At 48.9% G+C, this 14,480-nt stretch overlaps 6 protein-coding genes across 6 annotated transcripts; 2 read left to right on the top strand and 4 right to left on the bottom strand.

Moving 5' to 3' along the window:
- Positions 1-661: 661 nt before the first annotated feature.
- On the bottom strand, positions 662-1,481 carry TGAM01_v204146 (hypothetical protein; the record flags this gene model as incomplete). The annotated part of the gene is made up of 3 exons (XM_018800700.1): positions 662-927; positions 999-1,142; positions 1,193-1,481. 3 exons carry the CDS (start codon positions 1,479-1,481, stop codon positions 662-664), a joined length of 699 nt encoding a protein of 232 aa, XP_018666165.1.
- A 307-nt stretch (positions 1,482-1,788) lies between these two features.
- TGAM01_v204145 (hypothetical protein) lies at positions 1,789-2,778 on the bottom strand (the record flags this gene model as incomplete). Its single annotated transcript, XM_024549357.1, has 1 exon — positions 1,789-2,778. The coding sequence occupies one exon, from the start codon at positions 2,776-2,778 to the stop codon at positions 1,789-1,791; it is 990 nt and encodes a 329-aa protein (XP_024405942.1).
- A 974-nt stretch (positions 2,779-3,752) lies between these two features.
- Positions 3,753-5,581, top strand: TGAM01_v204144 (hypothetical protein; the record flags this gene model as incomplete). Its single annotated transcript, XM_024549356.1, has 5 exons — positions 3,753-3,766; positions 3,844-4,062; positions 4,124-4,487; positions 4,569-5,154; positions 5,232-5,581. 5 exons carry the CDS (start codon positions 3,753-3,755, stop codon positions 5,579-5,581), a joined length of 1,533 nt encoding a protein of 510 aa, XP_024405941.1.
- Positions 5,582-5,991: 410 nt separating this feature from the next.
- Positions 5,992-7,808, bottom strand: TGAM01_v204143 (hypothetical protein; the record flags this gene model as incomplete). The annotated part of the gene is made up of 2 exons (XM_018800697.1): positions 5,992-6,547; positions 6,634-7,808. The coding sequence occupies 2 exons, from the start codon at positions 7,806-7,808 to the stop codon at positions 5,992-5,994; spliced, it is 1,731 nt and encodes a 576-aa protein (XP_018666162.1).
- Positions 7,809-11,217: 3,409 nt separating this feature from the next.
- Positions 11,218-12,176, top strand: TGAM01_v204142 (hypothetical protein; the record flags this gene model as incomplete). The annotated part of the gene is made up of 2 exons (XM_018800696.1): positions 11,218-11,284; positions 11,344-12,176. The coding sequence occupies 2 exons, from the start codon at positions 11,218-11,220 to the stop codon at positions 12,174-12,176; spliced, it is 900 nt and encodes a 299-aa protein (XP_018666161.1).
- A 915-nt stretch (positions 12,177-13,091) lies between these two features.
- Positions 13,092-14,447, bottom strand: TGAM01_v204141 (hypothetical protein; the record flags this gene model as incomplete). Its single annotated transcript, XM_018800695.1, has 1 exon — positions 13,092-14,447. The coding sequence occupies one exon, from the start codon at positions 14,445-14,447 to the stop codon at positions 13,092-13,094; it is 1,356 nt and encodes a 451-aa protein (XP_018666160.1).
- Positions 14,448-14,480: the final 33 nt, after the last annotated feature.

Below are 14,480 nucleotides of genomic sequence, written 5' to 3'. Positions count from 1 at the left end.
CCTTTAGCACTCCTACAATCATATTCCTTTCATTCGAATGTTACTACACGTTCCAATTACGCGGCGGTATGTGGCAAAGAGTCCTGCATCAATAGTCCAGCAAAAGTAATCAAACCTCGACTCAAAACCCGGGAATGGATATCAGCAACAAGTGTTTCCACGACTTTGCCGGTAGTACATCTACAAAGAACAACGAAGTTGAAGAATCTTTGTACAAGGCCGTCGATCGGGCGTTGCCCTACGTCGAATGAAGATACGAAAGAATAAGATAATAACAATAGTGGGAGATAATTAATACAACTGAGTCGATCCATAATGTTTCAGAGCCTCTAGCATTTATGACACAAGCAAGGGAAATATACTACAAAAACGCTAAGCATCTGTATTCTAGAATTCCTCAATTTTCTCGACACAGTCATATCCTTCTCCGATAACCAAACCACAACGGCGTTCTAAATCCAATATTTTGGAGCACCCATGCCCGATTCAGAGCGCAAATAAAGATGAAATATCGAAAGCAGAAAGACTTTTTACATGTGCGCGTCTACAAGAAGCTCGAGGAATAATTCAAGGTCGTTCAAACTGGCAGATACAATAAGAGGCTCTGAAGCAGCAATAAATGAAGGAGATATGAACATGGTGGATACGCTAGAATGAATGTTCAAACAACCACTTCCAATGTCTTAGGCTCACGAAGCATACACGTATGCGTATAAGTCTCTCCACCAATATCGTCCCCAGGCAGCGGCACGGTAATCTCTTCAGCTACAACAAAGCCAAATTTCTTGTACAAGGGCACAGCAATCTCCGAACTAGTCACCCAGCAGGCGAGGCCTTTTCGATCCGCCAGCTCAGTTACCCAGGCCATCACCAAGCTTCCGGCACCACGCCGCTGCGCTTTGGGATGTGTTCCGCACAAGTATACAACTGCAATAAAGTTAACTCTTATGCTTGGCATATATTCATCAAACGTGAGAGAAAGGTAGCTTGAGACATACCGATGGCAGGTCGATTGCCCAGATCTCGCGCCCGCGCCGCCTCGGCTCTTCTTATAAAGTCAGACCTGGAAGTGGGAGTATTTTGAACCTTTGGGGGTGAGGTCGGTTGGGTGACAACTTCGGCCTCAGTGTCGTCCGGTATATCTGTTACAATTAGTGATGAAAATCCAGAGGGAATCCAGAGGGAAAGTCACTGTACATGCCTGTAGGAGCAAATAGTTTCGGGTCAATGTCAGTGTTCTCAAATCCTATCTTAACCCAGCCGACTAGCTCTCCTGTATCTGTGTCGATGACCTTTTTGTAAGCAACAAGCGTCTGACCATAGTTCTTCGGCCAACGACGGATAACACCCGCAACCCGCTGATCGAAAGTCTGGTCTGCGAAGGAAGCTCTGGAGTAGGCGTTGCTCTGGAAGGAGGTGATGTATGTGTGGGCATAGGCTGCGCCATCTTTGAATGTCATATCCTCGAGTTGAAGAGGCATTGTATCACAGGAAGTAGAGTTTTTGTGGACTCGCTATCAAAGTTTAGCTTCAACTTGGGCGCGTAAAACAACAATTCAGGAAGATGCGAGTTTAGGAAACAATAGTAATATTGCGTGATGGACCGTCTAGTAAATAAAAAGCTAGCCCGGATTGAAACCCCACCCACGATCCTATGCATGATGCCACCGGTAAATTTCCGTAATAACATGGCTCTGCTACAAATCAACATATGATATTACCTCTCTTCAAAATCTCTTGCAAGAAATCAACGTAGAGCAGCTTGTAGTCCATGAGGAAAGGAGGTTTCTATTCTCGCATTTCTCTCTTTGAGTGTCCTTCCTCACCGCAGCCATCTAGCGTCAAAGGACAAGTCTTTTCTTCACCTTCGTCTTCATTGTCAAGCATGTAGCCCAACCATGACCACCATAATCCGGCAATTTGGCCAGCGGCTTTGTCCAGGTTTTTTGCTTGCATCTCGTGCCACAACCAAGATCGGAGATGATTCTGATGTCCTTGAAGTGGGTATAATGATGATCCAGGGTGAAACACCCTCGCGTGATTAAAGAAACTATGGCTCCGGACTATATCTGTCGATAGATGATGTATTTCGCAAGAGGTCCGTTGCACATCAGCTACAAGCATCTCGTATCCCTTGAGAACTATTAAACCGAGTCCATCTCGAACCAGTTTTGGTTTGAATGGGCTGAAGACACAGGGTCCCATTGAGAGTATCGTAAACACCTCCAAATTTGGCAGCGTGTTTATCGAGATGGCACTGGTCACACGCTCAATCAGTCTTGGGAACTCACAGACCGCGATGTTGCGTATGCGCGAGCGCTCGAGACCAATGAAGCCATCAACGACTCTGCTACCTGTCGCGATGCCGTTCTCGAGTCCATCCAGTGGCCAGCCATCATAGATAGTGAAGATGTCCGTATCGTAGTTGATAAAGGGAGTACCAAATTGAATGTTGAGTTCTTCGATTTGACTCTGACGAGGTGGCTGGAAAAATTGCGATAGCCAAACTGCGCGAGCCTCTCGATTCACGTGAAGAAGCGAGAATATGGCATGCCTTTGAGGTTGAACAACATAGCGGTAATCATAGGCGTGCTCATCAGGGGAAAGTTCTCGGCCATCGCTGTCACGAGGCATATCTTGGGAGTATTGTTGATACCACGTAGACACGGGAGGCAACAGTCCGATCACACGAGTAGGCTGTGGCACAAATTTCCATATCTTGATCCGTATCTCGGGTGGGAGATGACGGAAGAGCGGGAACTCGGTGATGGATTCCATGGCAGAAGCTTGGAAATGATGTATGTATGCTTGAGCAGACAAATGTGCAACCTGTTAATCTCAAGGAGTCGTTCGAGCTTGAGTGCTAGTACTTCCAACTATCGAAGCAGAGCGTGATATGGAACTCGATGCTCCGTGCTGTGGAAATGCTGCTGGTATTCTTCCTTGGTGGTCAGATACGCAAAAGTGCTGCCTTTTGCGTGACGTGACTTGTTCAGAAACCTCGAGACTGTGCTGGTTGCTAATAGAATAAAGATGCCAAAATATGCCTTAGCAGAATAGATTGTTAAGTCAGTACATGACTCATCTCTAGAGAGTGACTCTGCAACAAGAATGATAACTTACGAGTATTTGATAAAAGAAAATGAAAGCCGTTGAATGAACAAGTCGCCAGTCAGATGCTGCCTTGCCCCTTGTAGCGGGAAGGTACTTGCCTGGCAGATGAAGGTGAAGTGCAGCTGACTTGGTAATGAAAGTCAAAAACAAAAACAAAGCAAAAACCACGTGCTCGGTGCAGCAGCCTATCTTGCCAATGATCAGAGAGATTAGATAAGGAGCCCCTGAGGCGAGATGCGCTTTCAACGCCCATAACGACTTCCTTATACGACCTGCTACTCTCCAAATCACCCAATAACCTGCCTTCTTAGTGAATGTGGCTGGAATAAACAAGAAAAAAACTGTAGAATGACTTCCCGTCTTGTCCTGCATCTTTTCCACAGACTATATCCACAGACTATACTGTCTGCCGCTTCGTTGGCGTATAATCTTTGTTGGCAGCGCCAACTGACATTTTTACAGCCCATTCATCCACTGGGCCAGCTCTCCCATCTTCCACGAGCATCAATCGCTTATGGGCTAAGATACAGAGTTAGCAATACTCGTTACACTTGATCTTCTTCTAGTCTCTTTGCTGCTCTTCATTCATCTTGCTGCATGTCACACTTTGGCTGGCCCCTTGTTGCACGCTTGACGCCATGTTTGGCCACAGGTGTGCAGCCCTGAGGCATCTATCTTTTCCTCTCTTTGTTCTTTTCATGCTGACAAAATACTTGTTCTTGTCCCCAGGTCCATCACCATCAAAGGCGCTACCTGCGGCTTCGATACCCTGCTCCTTGTTGTCATCACGTCTATTGCCGGCTTCCTCTTCGGCTACGATATCGGGCAGATCTCTGGCATCTTGCTTTTTGACAACTTCAACAAATTTGTAGATGGGGACCTGGCAATGTCTCTAATCGTTTCTCTGATGAGTGTCGGCTGTCTTGCGGGCTCCCTACTGGGCGCATAGTAAGTTAGCCCCTGGTCAATTTGTCTGGAGTTTTCTTTTTCCTAATCAACGCCCGCCCAGTTCTGCTGATTGGCTTGGTCGACGAAAGAGCATTGCTCTCGGTGTACTCTTCTTCGTTGCAGGAGATATTGTTCAGATCACTGCAGTGAACAGCTGGATACACGTCAGTTCGGGCAGGTTTGTCGCGGGCCTTGGTATCGGCAATCTTTCTGTTGGAGTTCCCATGTTCCAATCAGAGTGCGTTCCTCGCGAGATTCGCGGAGCAGTTGTCACCTCCTATCAACTACTCATTACCATTGGCATTCTAATCGGCAACTTGGTATGCTTCTTGATGAGCAAATACCAGAATCAGGGGTTTGCATGGCGTCTCGTCATTGGTCTGGGTGCTGTCTTTTCGCTGCCCCTTGGATTTGGTATTCTCCTTGTACCAGAGTCACCGAGATGGTTTGCCGGCAGGGAAGACTAGGAACGTGCCCGCCGAGCGCTGTCGCGGCTGAGAGGCAAGGCTCGTGATCCTGAGAATGTCATTGTTGAAAACGACATTCATGAGATGCGAGAGATTTTGGCTTTGGAACGCCAAAGCGGTACTGCTTCGTGGCGCGAGTGCTTCTCGTGCAGAGCCAAAGTCCCCAAGACTCTCTATCGTACCTTGTTAGGCATGGGCATTCATTTTCTGCAGCAATGGACGGGCATTAATTACTTCTTCTACTATGGCCCATCGATCTTTTATTCTGCCGGAATCAATAACCCTTTCATAACTCAGTTGGTCCTTGGCGCTGTCAACGTTTGTACGACATTCATCGCCGTCTGGATGGTCGATTGGTGGGGTCGTCGACGTCCCCTTGTGTTGGGTGCATTGTGGCAGGCCGCCTGTCTGTTGGTCTTTGCTTCTTGGGGTACCTTTATGGCGAAAAGCAGCGAGCAGTTACCGGGACCCCCCATTTTCATGATCATGTCTGCTTGTATGTTCATCGCGTCTTTTGCAGCAACTTGGGGTCCCATTGCTTGGCTAGTCATGGGTGAAACGTTTGCCCTTCGGACACGCGCAAAACAAGCTGCGTTGGCCACGGCCTCCAACTGGCTCGGTAACTGTAAGGCGACTGCCAAGTTATTTGCGCCCGCATTACCTTTTAAATGAAGAATCTTTATGGCTAACGCTTATGTATAGTCATGATTGGGGTTCTCACTCCAGAGGCTGCCAGAAGCATAGATTTCAGGTTTGGATTTGTTCTAGCCAGCGCCAACCTCATTGCCGGAGCTCTGGTCTACTTTTTCCTGTACGAGTCGACGTTACTAAGTTTAGAAAGCGTGGATATCATGTACAGTATCCACGGCCTCTATCCATGGGAGAGCCGCAGCTGGGTTCCGCCTGGATACGTCACGCGCCGGGAACGAGACGAGGAGCATTTCCGAAGAATGAGCATTTCTGCGGCAACAAATATTTCCAGCGTCACTCAGGAAATGGTGGACATGGTGAACAACGACGTCGTTGCGAAGCCCAAGGCGGCCGCCGTTTAAAGGCTGAGAATGGCATTTGGAGCTTGGAAGCATTGTGTATCTGTACCTAAGCATCACAACTAACTATTGGTAGTAGGATTACAGATAGCGATTATAGAATAATAATTAATAACTATATTTCAATACTGCTCTTGAATCTTGGCCGCTACAAAAGGATGATAAGTAGCAAGAAGCTATCTTCATGCTTTCCCTAAGACACAGAACCAAATCAATTCAGCTCATGCTAATGCAATGATGCATAAATTCCAAACAAGTAGACATCATTAACCGCTATATGCCCCCGTATATGTCCAAGAATGGAGATGCCGCTGTCTATTACAATATTCCCTAAGTGACGCTCATAAAGCCAATATGCTATACCTTTATTTTCGTTTCCTCTTTCTCTTTATCGTATCATTATTCTTTCAGGCTCATGCCTCTTCTGACTTCACCTTCTCTGTAGAAGCAGACGCTTCTGTCTGTGTGTGAGCTGCTTCTGGCTTGAGACCAGAATGCTCCTTCTCGGAAGGCTTCTCTCCGGTCTCGTCAGCACCGATAGTGCTCGAGCCAGAGGACTCTGATGAGGTATCCCCCGATTCGCCCTCGTTGGGGTCTTCCAGAACAACGGGGTTTGCCTCCACATCCGTCTTGGCAGGAGGCTTGGAGGCCTTTTTGGGGTTGAAGCGACTGCGGGCTCGGATGGCGGCTCCGTACTTGTAGAAGAGGAAGGGGATGACGGAAAGGAGGACGGCGACACCTCCGACGAGAGAGCCACCGCCGCCGACGCCGAGGGCGTGGAACATTTGCACGGTGAAGAGAGGGGCGGCGGCACCGCAGGCGGATCGCATGATTGTGTTTGCGGCGATGGCGGAGGCGGCGTACATGAGGTAGGTGTCGACGAGGTAGTTGAAGAAGCCGACGAAGAGGAGCAGGAGGGCGGTGGTGAGGAAGCCGCCGGCGATTGTGGGGACGATCCAGTGGACGGAGCTAGAGGAATGGATTGTTAGTTGATTTTGTTCATATGAGGTAAATGGCATAGCGATGTAGAACTGAAGGGGGAGGGAAACACATACTTGAATTCAGCAGTCCAAGCGAACCAGAACATGGCACCTGCGAAAGTGATGGCACCAACAATGGCCAGAGGGAGACGGTCTTCAGGTGTGAACTCGTGCATTTGCTTTTTGCCAGTATCAATCTTCTTCTGTTGACGACGAGTGTCGAAGAGGACAATAACACCGCCGAGAACGGCTCCCAAAACAGTGCCAAGCAAGGGAAGCTCGCCAACGCCGGCATTCCAACCGCGCTTCTCCTGGAAGACAATGGGATAGATTGTGAAGAGCATGTAGAGCAAAGTGTAGACCACGGATAGATAGATGGCAATGAGGAAGGAGACTGGGTCGAAGAGGATGATCCATGGGCGAGTTAGGGCGACCTTGTAAACGCCAACGACGCCGAGGTTATTGTCTTCAATCTGAGCCTTGACGTTCTCATAGCCGGGAATCTGAGCCTTGCGGATTCGTCGAGCCTTGTGGCGCAGGACAGTCGGACCGTGGGTCTCGGGGATGGTTAGCATGAGGAAGAACGAGGCACCACCAAGCATGAGAAGGACATAGAAGCTCCATCGCCAGTCCTTCTTGAGCTGGAGAAAGCCTGCAATAACTGGACCGAGTGAGGGTCCGATCCAAAGCGTTGCTGAGAAGCCTCCCATAGCGTTGGCACGCTGTACCGGGTTCCATAGATCGGCCAAGACACCAGGGCCGTTACTGAGGGCGGCGGAAACGAAAGTGCCTGAAAGAAATCGACCGACGAGGAGACTGCCAAAGTTGGGAGCAAAGGCGCAGAGGAAGTTGAATGCCAGGTATATGCTAAAGGTGATGTAAAAGATCCAGCGGCGACCGTAAAGTTCGCTCATGGGAGCGAAGATGAGAGGACCGGCACAGTAACCGAGCAGGAAGAGAGTGATGGTCAGGCCGGCAGCCTCCTCTGAGACGTGAAACCATTCTGCGATGGACGGGAAACAACCACTGGGCGAACTGGAGGCGAAAGTGGCGTTCATGACTAGTAAGACGGTCGACATTGTGATGTAGAAACGGCGCCTCATGGACCAGTTTCGAGGATTCTCGATATCATCGGGGGCAAAGTCGACGTAGCCATCTTCGTTCAGGAACGGAGGCTCATTGTACTGGAGGTCGTGTGTGCGATACGGCTTGTTGACCGGTACCGACAGAATGCGGTGGAGGGCACCCATGGTGGGCGGAAGATGATGGCAAAGATTGAAACACCTTTCTGCGTTCTTTCAGAACTTGTAGTGGATGAAAAACTGTTGTCTCTGGGACAAGTTTTAAGCTTTATTGAGTTGTCAAGGATAATTCGGTCCTTTCTTCATTTCAGGGCTGAGTTGTATTATAGGAGGTTAGATACAGTTAAACCGCCTTCGTTGAGATTGCTGTGACTCGGCTTCTTTGAAAATTCGGCGTCTCTGCTGCTGCTCTCGTTCTCGAAGCTCCCTCGAGGCTAAGAGGGCGGCTATTTTGTCCTGGTACCACGAGGCGAAAAGGAGCCAGATGAGACTGGGGGACGAAGAGCGCCACCGCCGTATTTACATTCTTTTTTTTTTCCTCCCACGTTGCTGGCGTTGCATGGTCCTTTGCCTAGTTGCCCCCATCCTCGCGCGTCGGGTTTAATGGGCCCCCGGCCGCGGACTCGAAGCTACCAGTATTGGCACCATTCGGATATAACAAACCGGACTCGGCACATGGTCACCGGCAGCTCCGTTTTTTTTCGAAGTCGTTGAAATAGCGACATACGACTGGGCCTATGAGTCGCCTTTCCGCTGCGGGTACTGCTCTAAAAAGAGGAAACGTTTTGTGCGGCTGGATCGCGGCGAATGCGCTCCAGCCCAGCTGGCTGTCCCCCTTGTGAGTTGGCCCCAGTTGAAGACGCACGTTGCCAAGGGAAACTGCCAGAGTTGCAGTGCATCTTGGGTGCTTTGTTATCTGTCACAAGTGTTCAAGGTCTGGAGGCCTCGCACTGTGGAAATGAGCGACGGAAGAGATAGCAGTGAAGCGTTTCATTTGCCGAAGACTGATATGTTGCGATCCATCCCAAGCGCAGACTAGCAGTCGTGTTTGCCTCCATTCGTATAATGGTGGGACCACCCGTCCGTGCCCAAGTCGAAGCGTGTGCCGAGCTTTGAAATCGGAGATAGAAATCTGCGATTTGATGACCCGGCTCTAAGGCTGTGTGGCATACGCAGCGCCTGTCTTGCAGTGTCTCGCTGAGGCGGCCGAGATCCACCCCGGATGAGTGCTCGACCCGGTGTGTCTTCCAAGACAGCTCAGCTCAGCTAGCCTCAGCCATTTGGCCTGGGACCCCAGCCACGAGCGGCATCTGGGTGTCATTGCGAGATCTTGGAGGTGGGCGCTTTCCCCTTCTTCGCCCTATTACTAGTACTAGTAACTGTATTCTTCGGTCTGGCTATTCTCGTTCTCGCTTTGTGGTTTCTGCTGCTCTCTCAGGGGGTAGAGTCATCTGCAAATACTGCGACTCTGTGTAAATCCGGCTGCCCACCGTCCTAATTCCGCGGCTGCCTAAGGCGCCTGGCTGAGGAATCCAACTGGTCACTCACTTGTGCTCCCACATTGTCCGATTATTCAGCGCCTGTTCGCTGTATTCATCAGCGCAGCTCGCAGTCCGACGAGCAGCGATATTCCACGGAACATGTGGAGAAGGCCAGGCTGCGACAAGCGGCTCGGTTCATGATTTGGGGCCGCGCCGGTCAGCCAGAGATTCCTGGCCGTAAGATCCTTATCCTTACCTGGCACGCCGTATCCGTTTACTCAGATTGAGATGCAAACAAGGCCTGGCGTGCGTGTGTGGCGCTTGTAGGAGCCAGCTAAGCCTGCTTGCGGAAAAGCTCACCGAACGATTATTCGAGCCGTGGGTTCTGTTTCTTCGGATGGAATATTATTCCGGCACGAGCCGCGAATCTACAGCGTCGTTCCACGTGCTGTTTCCGTGAGACACACTTCTAGTGTTGCTAAAGCGCCGCCACCAGTTTCTCCAATTTCTCCAACCATGACTAGTATGAAACTGCAGGCAACTACGATGTACACTGGCTTGTCCTTACTAGTACGCCTTCTGCGCGATGGTACATGGTCCGTGGAGGATCCAACATTAGGGACGAGAGTTTACGGCACTGTGGATCGCCGCTCGCCCTTTATTGCGGGTGCTGACAAACGTGCTTCGTCACGCATTGATTGCTCAGTAATGATCAAGGCAAATGACCTTTCGGATGGCGAGATCGTAAAATCATCCATGGATCAATGATGTTTCTGCAGAATAGCCTATAGGCAGTTTGCCGACCCTGCTTCGGCGTTACTCCGCAATGCTAGCGCTCTTTGGGCAGTAGTTACCTACTCCGGTAACCGTTCCGCAGTCATCGAGTCATCGAATCGCTTGACCCATCGCTAGCAATCATATTGAAGTCATCAGTTTGGCTCTTATAACAAACAGTATTATGTCATGCCGAAGAAACAAATACGATGCTCCGCAATTCTTCGCGTTTGAGGCTCCGGCTGATCAGGCCACTGCTGTGCTGTAGCTGGTAATCTGATAACGACGTTGGGTGCCTGTCTAGCTCTAGAGCCCGCGCTGCGGGCAAAGACACAAGCATGTGACTGATCTTTATCAATCTTCTCCGAAAATCGCAATTTACAACACCTCCATCCTTTGACGCCTTTCAAACTAGGTACGATGAAGAAGGCTGAAGACAAACATTAAGGCGCTATGAAAATTAAATTCTACGTCTTCAAAAGTAGAGATAGCCAAGCCGTCAACTTATACCCATACAAGCGGTCTACATCGGTCATTGACGCACAAAATATGCCACCAAACATACCAACAGCACTAACGCCAATAGTAACAGTGCTCCCATTGCCGTCCTTTATATATATATCCATTTTGCGGTCCTTGTTGTTTTGCAGGCCCTTGCCACAGAAATGTTTGTTTCCATGTCTTCTGCAGTGAATGCACTAAAAGGCTTCAGCAATAACAGCGGAGCGGGTCCCGAAGTTAGTGTCGGGTCAGAGCCGCAACCACGCTTACCACATCACTGACCTCAGCAGCCAATTGTGTGAACAATATTGAGGCGATACAACTAGGTCTAACTAATAAAAGTCTAAGGAAATGGCAAAAAAGCAAGTCCATTGATATACTGAAAATGAAGTTTTTTTTTTTATCTAAATAAAGGACTGCGCATTGTTGTTATCGTCTTGACAATAGTGGTACCAATGCTAGGAATCCGTCAGTCATGTAAGCACTTGAAGCATAGCATCACTAGACCAACTATCAAACGGAGCTCTACTATATTTACCACGAAATCTCTCGCTTAATTCGCTTTGTAGCTAATATTGAAACTGATTATGCTCCTCGGAGAAGCTTAAATAGACTTCAATCGAACCATATATCGCTGCTATGAAGCGACTCAACCAATAGTGTTCAGCCACTCAGACATTAGCCCTACGCCTGCCCGTCAGCTCACTTTGAACTCTTTTCTTTAAGTATAACAGGCTATTTAAACTACGAGGCTTCCCACTTCAGAAATTCCATACTTCTTATACTTCTTTTCTACTAGTACAGAAAACACGAGTTTCATAATGCTTCACCTCGACTTGATTAGCACTCTCAAAGACATCTTTGGGCGGTTCGACCATGTTCGGCCATGTAAGTGTATCTTGATATACGCAAACAGTGTCTCTCTAATTATCGATATTTTCGTATAGCCCATGCCAGAGGCGTCCTTGTGGCTGGTTCGTTCACCCCGACAAGCGAAGCAAAGCAACTATCCATCGCTCCTCACTTCGACGCTCCCTCGACGCCAGTCATAGCAAGATTCTCCCTGTTCACCGGAATCCCAGACTTGCCCTCGAATACTCCCCAGGCAACTCCTCATGGTCTTGCTGTGCGATTTTTGATAGGGGAGGATGCGAAAACAGACATCATCTGCCAGTCTTCGACCCTCTTCCCCGGTGCTACAGGGGAAGAAGTCCTCGCGGTCTTCCGAAGCTTCAGAGACAACACTGTGGAAGAATATGCCAAAGACCATCCAGCGGCCGCTAGCTTCGTACAAGAAGACAGACAGGTTCCGAAAAACTTTGGCACACAGTCATTCTACTCTATCAACGCGTTCAAGTTTGTGAATGCTTCTGGCGAAAGTGCTTTTATCCGATATCGCTGGGTTCCGCTATCTGGGAAACAATATTTACCGCAGACCGAGTTGGAGGCAAAGGGTCCGAACTTCCTCTTTGACGAGCTACCTGGCGTTTTTGCTCAAGGACCGATTAGCTTCAAGCTGGTAGCTCAGGTGGCGGGAGATGGCGACGTTACAAATGACTGCACCAAGATTTGGCCAGAAGATCGTAAACTTGTTGAACTTGGCACCCTCACCTTGAACAAGGTTGCCGGCGAGGAAGAATTGCCTTCTCAAAAGGAGACTATTGCCTACAACGTCTTTCCTGGAGTTCAGGGCATCGAACCTTCCGATGATCCGATTATAGCCACTCGTTCCCAAGTGTATCAAACCAGTGGCCAGACTCGCCGAGATGCCAAGGTTTAGCCACTTATATTTAAATAAAACGTTAGCTAGTTATAATGCGTATTGAGGCGCGGAAAATCGATCTTTCAGATTCAAAAGTAACCATTTTGGCATATATTAGTTTTTGGCCACCCTTGATAGCCGAACAACTTGGTGCTCCCTTGTCTCTTGTACCTCCTTCTATTAAATTTTATATCTATTTCGTGCATCATCTTTCTTTCGATGCTTGTTTTTTTCACGACTTGCTCATTATTTGGCTCTCTTTTTTCCTTTGGTGTGACTTTCCGGCTGCCACAATGGAGCGATTGAGCTTCCAGTTTAGAGTTTTATGTATTTTAAGTTTATTTTGTCATCAAATAATGCCAAAATTTACGATCGAGGATATCAAAAAACATTCCCAGCCACATTAGCAAAATCCAGTCACCCAAATCCTCGCCTACTGAGAAGATTACCGCTACTACAACTCAAACTCAGCGCTCTCAATACGGTGCCTAGAGAGCTGTTGCTTTCGAATCGACTATGAGAAATGCGCGTGGAATCAACATAGAAGAAGCTCTTAGAAACCAGAATACACTTCTCAAAAGGCGATGCGATGCGCCCGAATCTTCCGTGGCAGATCTTCAGCGAAAAATTGACGCGTCACCTCAATGTGATTGTGCTGCTCACGACCATCGTTGGAGGTATATAAATTTCGCGAGAAAGATACTCCAACTTGACATGCAAAGCGCCGGGACTATATTCTTCAGAAAAGCTGTAGGGGGCGTCCAGACGAAAGACTGTTGACTGTCGCGGGACTACGTTAACTGCTTCACGAAATATGGTTGATCATTATAAGATTTGGAAGCCAGGATAAGTAAATTAAGAACAAAAAAAATACACATATATCTAAACAAAATAACAAAATGCCCCCTCGAAAAGAAAACTCACGCCGAAAGTCTACTTCTTCACCGAGGCTCGCCCGGCCTCCTCCATCACTACCATCTTCTGCAGCATCAGCTGCCCGTTTGATCTTGCCGGGCCTGTTCCCAAAACAGACTCGGCGAACATCCGGAGCTGCATCAGCATAATGGCGCTTTCGTATATGACCAGAATCTCAATGTCTCTGGTCGTGGCGCAGAGGTCGTGGAAGTTGTCGGAGCTCGAGTCGAGGCCCATGTCCAGGCACTCGACGCGCTTCTTGTGCGACCACCAAGGGGGCATTAGCCCCTTGGTCTCAGCCAAGCTCAGGAAGGCCCGGAAATGAGAGACTGAGCTCTCCTTTCCGTTGAAGAGGCTCTCCTTCTTCTTCAGGCCGGCATACCAGTAGTCATCGGATTCTCGGAGCCGGAACGAGTCGATGAGGAGGGCGTACACGTCGATCTTGTGGCGGTCGTGTAGCCAGAGGCCCTTGCTCAAGCGAGCAAAGGGGTTGGGGAGAGAGGTTCGGAGGAACGAGGGGGTGTGAGGCTCCGCCAACTGTTCGAAGGGAATGCTCCTTGGGTTCACGCAGTACATAATCTGGTGAGCGCCCCAGTCGGCATCTTGGCAGCCGAGGCTACAGTATTCGACCGAGAGGCAGTTCTCACAGGTCAGGAGAGTCATGCCTTGACTATTGTTGACCGGGCTATACTGGCATCGGGCGCATGCAGTATGCGGAGCGATTTCCTCGACCGAATCGTCTTCAAAGAGAGAGAAAGAGAGCTTCTTGGGTTCCAGCGATCTTTTATACGCATACACGTCGACCTCATGATGGAGGATAGTTAGAAAAGGAGACGGAAGATCTGACTGAAGAGAGTCGACTAAATAGGCGATGTTATCGTAAGTTGTATGAGGGTCGTTGGATGTATACTCGAGCTGTGACAGAAAGAAAGCTTCCATAACTGTAGCATCCCATGGTACAAGGGGGAATTCTCGTCGTGGAGTAAGTTTCGTAGCTTCATCGAGATCAATGAGCTCTTGCTGAGACGGGGCAATGTTCGTAGCTTCATCCAGATCAATGAGCTCTTCTTCTCGAGATGGAGAAATGTTTGTAGCTTCATCAAGATCTATCATCTCTTCTTCAGATGTGCCATCCTGCTGCGTACTTTCCAAGCCTGCGTACTTCCTGAAATAATCTTCCATGTCTAGGTTTGGGTTGTTCGTTTCGATAGTATCTCGAGTCCATCGATATAGTGCGCGATTTCTCGCATCCAAGGTCATCTCATACGAATCAAGTTGACCTCGAGAGTTCGAATCATTGTCAATAGCCAGAGATTCAAGACTGAGATTGTTTGAAACTGAGGTAGGGTGGTGCTCTTCCTTGCGGTCGGACATGTTGGCGATTATCTCTTGCCGAATAGTCGATTG

The sequence above is a fragment of the Trichoderma gamsii genome, assembly GCF_001481775.2.
Source record: "Trichoderma gamsii strain T6085 chromosome Unknown Scaffold_11.2, whole genome shotgun sequence".
Classification (NCBI taxonomy): domain Eukaryota; kingdom Fungi; phylum Ascomycota; class Sordariomycetes; order Hypocreales; family Hypocreaceae; genus Trichoderma; species Trichoderma gamsii.
The sequence above is the reverse complement of the archived record's forward strand: the minus strand, read 5'-3'. Positions and strand labels throughout refer to the sequence as shown.